The sequence below is a fragment of the Castanea sativa genome, chromosome 6 (assembly GCF_040712315.1).
Source record: "Castanea sativa cultivar Marrone di Chiusa Pesio chromosome 6, ASM4071231v1".
Classification (NCBI taxonomy): Eukaryota; Viridiplantae; Streptophyta; class Magnoliopsida; order Fagales; family Fagaceae; genus Castanea; species Castanea sativa.
Window position 1 is genome coordinate 54180101 of NC_134018.1, and position 9406 is coordinate 54189506.

General features: G+C 33.2%; 1 protein-coding gene across 1 annotated transcript; it reads left to right on the forward strand.

Annotated features, from left to right (window-relative positions):
- Nucleotides 1-4106: 4106 nt before the first annotated feature.
- LOC142638508 (cytochrome P450 monooxygenase 76AD131-like) lies at nucleotides 4107-6159 on the forward strand. Its single transcript, XM_075812536.1, has 2 exons — nucleotides 4107-5108; nucleotides 5371-6159. The coding sequence occupies exons 1-2, from the start codon at nucleotides 4209-4211 to the stop codon at nucleotides 5980-5982; spliced, it is 1512 nt and encodes a 503-aa protein (XP_075668651.1). The 5' UTR covers nucleotides 4107-4208; the 3' UTR covers nucleotides 5983-6159.
- Nucleotides 6160-9406: the final 3247 nt, after the last annotated feature.

The following is a 9406-nucleotide window of genomic DNA, read 5'->3' on the forward strand; positions in this document are numbered from 1 at the left end:
AAACCTTTAATTAATCATAAGTACCAATTGTTTTCATTAACATGAAATTATTTTAATGTTCATCACAATGCTTGACCCTTATGTTACATTGGAATTCTACCTCGAAAAAAAAAAAAGGTGTGTACAGCTAGATTCTTGAATTATTTGCTATGACAGATAAATTTTCAAAGCCGTAAAGCAAATCAGTAGCCTCTATTAATATCTGGAAAAGGGAAATCATAGAATAGGATTTGGCAAACTATTCTCTCTAAATATAGGTAAAAGAATGGGTTAATAATACAAAATCATTAGTGTTGCTTTTGTCAAGCTCTTACTTTGGCTTATGCTATCTATTATTGACCAGTTGGTGGCATAAACTAAAGCTCAGATATATTGAGAGTAAAAAAGGGGGAACAACTGGACATATTCCTTTAACAATTGTTCAATCTAAACTTTTATTGATACAGTCAAGTGTGAAATTGATTATGTGATTAATTATGTTCTAATTACATGCCAAATATTCAACCTTAAATATGTAGTTCCAAATTGGGATGACCAAAATATCAGTATTTTATTTATCGTTGGAATCCATAGCGAAATCTTTATTTATCATTGTAACTTTAGCCAAAGTTTAATTATCAAGGCAATGGAGGCGGAAATGAAAATTTCAGTTGGTCATTGTAAATATTTATTGATAATTTAATAGTTGGGGGTTGAGGGATTGAATCTTGGATGCTTTTGTTAGAAATACCAGGAGGTGCCACTTGAACTACAAGACTGTTGGCACTTGATACTAGGTCTTTTTTATAGTCATTTACCACAGTACATGTTGGTGATTTTTGCAGCTGAGATGAGGCTAAGAAAATCTGGTTGATAGGCTACTGACACATCCACATACAGCCTGGCGAAACAATTGAGAAAAGATGTTATCTTTTGGTGCTTGAACATTGATTTGATCATTTTAATTGTGCAGAAGCTGTGGGTTACCTGGGCTCTAATTTGTTTGTGAGAAGGATCTACAGAAACATCAAGTGTGACTAGGATTCTTCTGAGAAGAAAGAGATTGCATGCCACTTCCTGGAGCACTTTGGTTAGGACACAATAAATTTTGAGAGGAAGCTTGTGGTCATGTACGAAGGACATCATTTTCTACAGATTCAAATCACAGGGTTTGAAGATGGGGATGTATTCTTCTTCTTTCTCTAGACTAGGGGATGCCCTGAGATTTTTTGTGTTTTCCCGGCTATAAGTGAAAGGCCTTAATTTAGTAATCAGAAATTGTTTCTATAGTATGGAAAATTTAGCAGAATATCAGACTCTTGTCATTTATTATTTTCTTCTTTGTCCCTTTACAAATAGGTTTCCTGTGTAAGGATTGATGCCTAATTTCCTCTGTTCTTTTTATTTAGTTCTGTACCTGCACATCTTTGGGACAAAGAACTTGTGAGGGAAAATACTTTTTTAGTAATGAATTTTGTGCTTCTGAATATGTAAGAATTTACAGATTTTGTTTCTATACCTTCTAAATATTTCAAAACCCAATTCTTAAAGTCCATGGTCAACAATTTCAACCCTGAAGTTATCACTAATATTTCATCCAAATACCTGACCACATACATCTTCACTGACTTATAAAATAGGCTAGACATCCAAAAAAGCTGCTCCAATTTAAACTTTGGATTCTCTTGATTTTTCTGAAGACGCATATCTTGAATTTCTTTATCAAACTCATTAAAGTAAATATTAATCAAAATCAAACACAACCGGCTTTTCTTGAGGAAACCCCCTTCCTAAGTAACAACCACCCAATTCAATTCCCACCACCTCATACTCAAACAACCTCTTTATTAAACCAATCAAAGAAGCATCTTTTATTTTCTCTTCAATAAACAAACACAACTTATTTACATGCCTATCATCAAACCTTTCTCTATCAAACGTGACACTAAATAAAATCAATCATAATTTTCGAAACAGAGTACCACATGAAACAATTAGTTGTATAGATAAAATAGAGCACCACACGAAATAATCAAATCAATCATAATTTTTGAACAAAAACCACAAACCCACATGAAGAAAATCACACAATTAAGAAAATCACACCTGAGAACTGAGTGAGAGTGGAGAGTGGAGAGGGTGCTTGAGAGTGGAGACTGAGTGAGTGAGTGACAGCTCAGGGGGCGAGTGAGAGAGGCGCGAGCGTGAGAGGGTGTGTGAGGCTGGAGAGGCGAGAGCGTGAGAGGGTGGAAAGGTGTGAGCGTGAGAAGGTGGAGAGGTTGTGAGAGAGGCGTGAGAGGGAGAGTGAGAGGGTGAGTGACAAAGAGTGGAGAGAGGCGCGAGAGGTCTGTGCGAGAGTGAGAGAGGCTAGACTTGGCTTATTTTTGAAAAAACCCTATTAGAAATCGAGTCTCAAAGACTCGGTTTCCAGGTGGATCAACTCGGATCAGCTAGCTTCCACGTGTTGTACACGTCACATATAAACCGAGTATTTAAGAGTCGATATATAAATCGACTCTTAGAAACTCGATTTCCAGGTGGCCGCCACGTGGAAAAGCATCACATCAAATCTGATCAGAACATGGAAATCGAGTATCTAAGAGTCGATTTATAAGCTCAAAATCGACTCTCTAAAAGTCGAGATGTTAGTGTTGTATTTACTTTCAAAACAGTACCTACTAACTATATTCTTGAGCAATTATGGCTAATTGCCTATTTTGGCTTGGAAAGTTAACCCCCTTGTAAATCTTGTAATCACCGTGTAAAATCACTAATTTTAAATCATGTTGCACTATTTATATTAGTCTATTACCATGTATCAAGATATGACAAAAATAAAATATTAGAGAAAGTTTAGGGCCTGTTTGGTTTGTATTGAGATTGTATTCATTTTCTATTTTTATTGACAAAACAAAAGGACAATCTGGTAAAAATAGAACTTTAATTTCTACTAAAATATTGCCTAAAAAATAAGACTATTCTCCTCTTAATTTTCAAATTGTTTTATCCACTTATAAATTAGATTATTAAAATAAAAATTATATATATAATAAAAACACAGATTTTTTTTTTAAAAAAAAAACCCTCATCGCACGCACTAAGCGCGTGTGATGAGGCTAGCATTCAGGGGTGGAGCTACATTGCTCCTTGGCCCCCCTAAATTTTTTTTTTCTCCTACAACTATACTAGTAATAGGATATAGCCCTCCCAAAAAATTAGAACCGGCCCACCCAATTATTTCTAAGACTTCTAGTTAGTCCAATGGATTTTCAGTTGGCCTCCTCACTTGTTAAAAACTTTATTACCTGTCCACCCCAATTATTCCTAAGATTTATAGTTAGTTCAAAAGATAATGACTAATAGTTAATCTTCTCCATTGTCTAAAAAATTTATAATTAATCCAATGGATAATAACTCACTCTCTAGCATCATTGACAACCCATTTCCCAACATAATTTCAATTTTGTTTTCATCTTTAAGTACCTACGTAGCTTTGTTGTAGCTGCTAGTGTCAGCCCATTGCCCCATTTTCTTTCTTCTCAACACAAAAACTCTTATCTCAACCAAAATTATTAATCCATTTTTTTTCCTGATGCAACATCATCTTTTTGACTCTTTAAAGAAATGAATATGCAAGTGCATTTTCTTTTCTCTCTCTTTTATCAATCATCATTGTTATTTTACCATTACTATTATTTTTGTTTATTTATTCTGCCACTATGTGTGTGTTGATAGGCATAAGGGTATTTCAAATTTTTTTTGTTCACATTTTTGTATTGCTATCTTTATTTCATTAAAGATTGTTTGGCATAATTTTGATGTGAACTGTTCTTTTATTGGGTTTTTTTTTTTTTTTTTTTTTTTTTGTATTTGTCTATAATAAACTTTATAATTTTTGTATGTTTGTTCATATTTAAGAATATAACAATATATCAAAGTTAAAAATTTTTTATTCAATATGAACTATGGTTAATATATCAATACTACCATTTGACCCCGAAGTAAATTTTTTTGGCCACGCTGTTGCTAATATTAAATTAATACATAATGTAATACGCACATTTATACTGCACTCATCATATGTTTGCCTATATAAAGGCAGATCCCATGCAATTTTCCACATTGAATACAATATTCACAATTCTAATAGAACTTTTGAGCCGACACCCATTGCCTTGTGTTACCTCACAAAATACAAAGACAAAGAAACACAAAGCAAAGTTGAGTTAATGGATCACCTAGCATTTTCGCTAATACTTCCCATCGTGTGGGCATGCATTCATGTGCTCACTGCCGCTCTAGGAGGCCGGAAGTCTGGCTCTTCCACACTTCCCCCAGGTCCCCGCCCTTTCCCGATCATCGGAAACATCCTGGAGCTGGGCAACAAACCCCATCAAGATGTTGCCAAACTCTCCAAAACCTATGGACCCCTTATGACTCTCAAGCTTGGGAGCATAACAACCATAGTCATTTCCTCTCCAGACATAGCCAAAGAAGCACTGCAAAAAAATGACCAAGCCTTCTCCAGCCGAACTATCCCGGACTCTATCCAAGTATTTAACCACCCCCAAAATTCAATGAGTTGGTTGCCCGCGTTGGCTCGTTGGAGGAATCTCAGGAAACTTTCTGCCACGAAAATATTTGCTCCACAACAACTAGATGCCACACAAACCCTTCGACAGAAAAAGGTGAAAGAATTACTTGACCATGTTGACCAATGTTGCAGTGGTGGGGAAGTGGTTGATATTGGTCGAGTAGCCTTCATTACAGTACTTAATACCATATCAAACACATTTTTTTCCATTGACTTGGCACAGTATAGTTCAAATTTACAGTCCCAACAGTTCCAGGACCTTATATTTGGTATCATGGAGCTTCTTGGAAAGTCCAACATTGTAGACTATTTCCCAGCACTTCGTTTAGTTGACCCGCAAGGTATACGGAAAAGGATGAAGAGTTATTTTAAAAAATTGATCGGAATTTTTGATAGTATCATAAAGGAACGAGTACAATTAAGAGCTTCATCAGAAGGTTCTAAGACAAGCAATGATGTACTAGATTCCTTCCTTAATCTCGCTGAAGAAGATGATTCAGAATTAAGCTGCGACGATTTCAAACGTCTGCTTCTGGTAATTAAATACCTTTCTTAACTTTGCTTCAAAACACTTCATTATATTAATTTTTTATTAAGTAACTTTAGAAGTAGAAGCTTAAAATGCATTAATGTGGTACTTTTTTTTATTATACAAGCACCGATGAGTGATCTTAGCAACTTAACATTAATTTTTAGCCGCAGAAAAAAATGCTAATTAAGAGCATTATTTTTGGTCTTCATTAATAAACTCGGGCAAAGTGCTCTATAAGTCTAGCTCTCACACTATTTTGTATCAGGATTTATTTATTGCAGGGATTGACACAACATCAAGCACTGTTGAATGGGCACTGTCTGAGTTAATACATAATCCTGAAAAAATGGCTAAAGCCCGAGACGAGCTCAAAGAAGTTCTTGGCAAGGATCGGCTAGTTCAAGAAGTGGACATCTCAAAGCTCCCTTTTCTACAAGCAATAGTGAAAGAAACCCTTCGTTTGCACCCACCAGCACCTTTTTTAGTTCCTCACAAGGCTGAGACTAATGTAGAAATGCGTGGCTTTATTGTGCCCAAAAATGCACAAATACTAGTAAACGTTTGGGCAATGGGACGAGACTCAAGCATATGGACAAACCCAAATTTATTTATGCCTGAAAGGTTCTTAGAACAAGACATTAACTTTAAAGGAAGATACTTCGAGCTAATTCCCTTTGGAGCTGGAAGAAGAATCTGTCCTGGATTGCCGTTTGCTAATCGGATGGTGCCCTTAATGTTGGCATCTCTTGTACATTTCTTTAATTGGAAGCTTGCAGATGAGATGAATCCAGAAGATTTGGATATGAGTGAGAGTGAGATCTTTGGACTCACCTTACACAGGGCTAAGCCTCTCCGGGTTATTCCAACTAGAGTGTAACTTCTGTTATTTCTGTTTTTTAGGCAAGTGCATCTGCATGAGTAGAATCGTTTAATGTTAGGATTTTCCACAAGCATTATTGCTCACCATTGGTAGTAATCTTCTTGAATCTGTTGAGAAACAAAGTGGACGTGCAACTATGTTTATTCGATTTAATGTCAATGTTCTTAGATGCAACTGTTTTTATTTTTATTTTTATATATTAATGTTAATGCTAATTACTATATGTAGTGATCGTTTAACCCTCAAGCATTCCTGGGCAATTGGGACGAACAGAAACAAAGCAATATGTGGAATTAGACGCATAACAATATGTTGATATTTGTTGATGCAGAAGTTTTGTCAGAATAATAAACACTCAAGTAGAATACAAAAAGAAGTCCTCAATAAAAGAGAGTTTTATTGTTACTTTTAAGTTTTAACATTACGCATATTTTGCTATACACACAACTAGTCAATGTTTTATTGAAAGTCGTTTCGGTTTGACCTATATATGTTTTTTTTTTTTTTTGATAAGGACCTATATATGTATTTATTTATATTTTTATAAAAATATTAATATTTAAAAATTTATATATTTTATGCGCTCAAATATTAACCTAAGTAAATTAACCTAATGTATTAGATTTAAATAACAGAAACATTAAAAAAAATCTAATATTTTATTAGTTCCATTCATTTTAGAAAAGTCTGAATACTGATACTGATTTGACAGTTGCATGATATATATATTGCATGTTCTAAAAAAATAATGACTTTTTTGGATCATCATCAAATATATTTGTTAAAGTTTAAGAATTGGGTGTCACACTCGCACATCAAATGGCTCCCCTTTCACGCAGGAGTAGCTTACAATTTGATCTGCATACACAGAAAAAAGACCGTACACGTGAGGGTCGCAGGGTCTGTAGTATTGTCCTGGTAGGTCTGGCCGAAGGCAATAAAAGTCAAGATAACGAAAGGCTATCTGAATCTACAAGGGAATGGCAGTTGGAATGGCAGTTGGCCTTTCTGAATCTACAAGGGAATGGCAGTTGGCCTTTCAGCTAAGATTTAGGACATTGTTTTTCTGGACCTTCTTCGATATCTTTTTAGCTTCAAAAAGCTTAGCTTTAGCTTAGCTATGCTTCTTCTCTAGGGATCCTAGGGAGACCCCAATTGGCTTTAAGATTAGGTCATTTACTCCAAACTCCAAGTTCGCCTATCACATACCTTCTCTACAGTACTTCACTCCCATCCATCACATGCTTGTGGGTTCCAGTACTGTCCCACAATCCCAATCCCATATTAACTTGATTGATACTATATGATGGCTGTGTCAATCTTCCCAAGTGTATTATTCATTTTTTTGTGGGCCATACATTCTTTTGTGAAATTATTGGCGAGGCTGCTTCATCAAATTTTAAGTACTTATTTACTTTTGGGTCATAGAAGTTGAATGGTTTAAAGTGGTATTTCAGTAAATGTGTGGACATAAGGATAGTCGGTAACACACGTGGTATTATTTTTATCTTTACGTAATATATTGTGGGTTGTTGAGTTTACACTAAAAATTTCTTTCTAATTAAAAAATTTTTTTTTAGTTCTAAAAAATTTAATTACATAATTTTTTGTGCCGCATTTTTATGACAATTCAGATATGACAAATTATGAGTTGTGAAGAACAAATTAAAGGTTTCTGTGAAAATAACAGATAATTTAAAATATATCACATATGAAAACTCAAATAATATAAAACACTTTATCTTATTTAGACTCTAATTTTAAATTACACGACTGAATTGCTATTATTTTAACTTATCTAACAGCGAGCAAAAATAAATGATAATCAATAAAGTCAGACCACTATTGTACTCTTCTCTGTTTCACACTTTAATTTTTTATTTCCTTACAGTTTGCATTTTTATTCTAGCTGAGCTACAGGTTGAAAATGTTACATCAGCATGGCATGGAAGATGAAAAGTCAAGAAAAGCAACTTCTCTTAATGTTTAACTCTTCCACTTCCGTGTTTTGCAAAGAAAACATGCAAAATGTTTTAAACAAATCACCATCCAATTGCAAAAGTCGATGATAATTAAATCTTCTAACCAACCTTCGTGCCAAACTCCAAGCTAGTTTTCTAGTAGGGCGCTAAATTAGATGTATAAGATTACAGCCATTTTGTACACATTCGGTATATGACTATATTTAATTATACATTTATTTTCAGTTCGTTGTACTAATTTACATAATTTGTTCCTATTCATAGGTTCTGTTTGTATTTTTATTTATAGAATCTACTCTAGTTGTTTTTTTGTTTACATAATCACAAAAGTATATGGTTTTGTACAATAGTTATGCTTATAAAGAACTTTTGATGTCGTAATGCTTATAAAGAACTTTTGATGTCCGTATGTTGAACATGCTAGCATGCTATTACATTTAACCTAGTCAGGGCTAGCTCCACGTTGTCCGGGGTTGTCACAGGACCACTGACTTGGAAAATAAAATAATGACTATTTTCTATGACTTTTTTATTCTTAAAAAAAAGTTGTGACTACCCTAAATTTTTTAGGCTCAACGTAATAAAAGTTTGATCAAAGTTTGGCAACAAACTTGATTGTAGTCTTATAAACTAAGGTTACAACTCTATTTAATATATTTTTTTTATTGGATATAAATTTTGACAAATCCACTATTGGATTACATTTTTTTTTTATATTCTCCATACTTATAAAAATTTCAAGAAGATCAAAGATTGATAACTATGTCATCAATCAAATGTTTAAATTTCAAATTTTTGTAATTTAAAATTATACATAAAAAATAAGTTATGGATCGAATAGTAAATAATATCCAATTGATATGAATTTTAATATGTGTTTTAAGAACATAAAGAACATGCAATTCAATAATTAGATTTTCAAAATATTAGTCATATATATATATATATTTGTTTAATAAGAGTTGTAACTTTGACTACAACTAAATTTGTAGCAAAAATTTGTTCTTAAACTTTGGTTCTCCTAACAATATATTAGATATTTACAAAAAAAAAGGCCCAAGAAATTTTTTATTTTAATAAAATTTTGAAAGAGATGTAGCTTGCAGCATTGATAATGAGATTATCATGCAACGATTTCAAAATAAGAAAATTCGTAGAGGGAAATTGTAAGACTTTATGTATTTGCATGTTTTTTTTATCAATATATGAAGTTATCTTTTTATTAGATTTTGTATAATTTAAGTTTTTTTAATGACCACTTTAGGAAAAAAAAAAAATTTGGAACCACAACTGAACCTAGTTAATATATTTTGGAAACTACGAATTATTTAGTTTTTGTTTGTTGAAAGTATATGGTTTATAATTTCGTTAATATTTGTGAACTAGTAAATATGGGTGTCTTTGTTTGTTAAGGGATATGTTTAGTTGGCTTATATAAT

Coding starts and splice junctions, on each gene's coding strand:
- LOC142638508 (XM_075812536.1), top strand. CDS start 4,209: ATGGATCACCTAGCATTTTCGCTAATACTTCCCATCGTGTGGGCATGC. Junction 5,109..5,370: donor ATTTCAAACGTCTGCTTCTG/GTAATTAAATAC, acceptor ATTTTGTATCAG/GATTTATTTATTGCAGGGAT.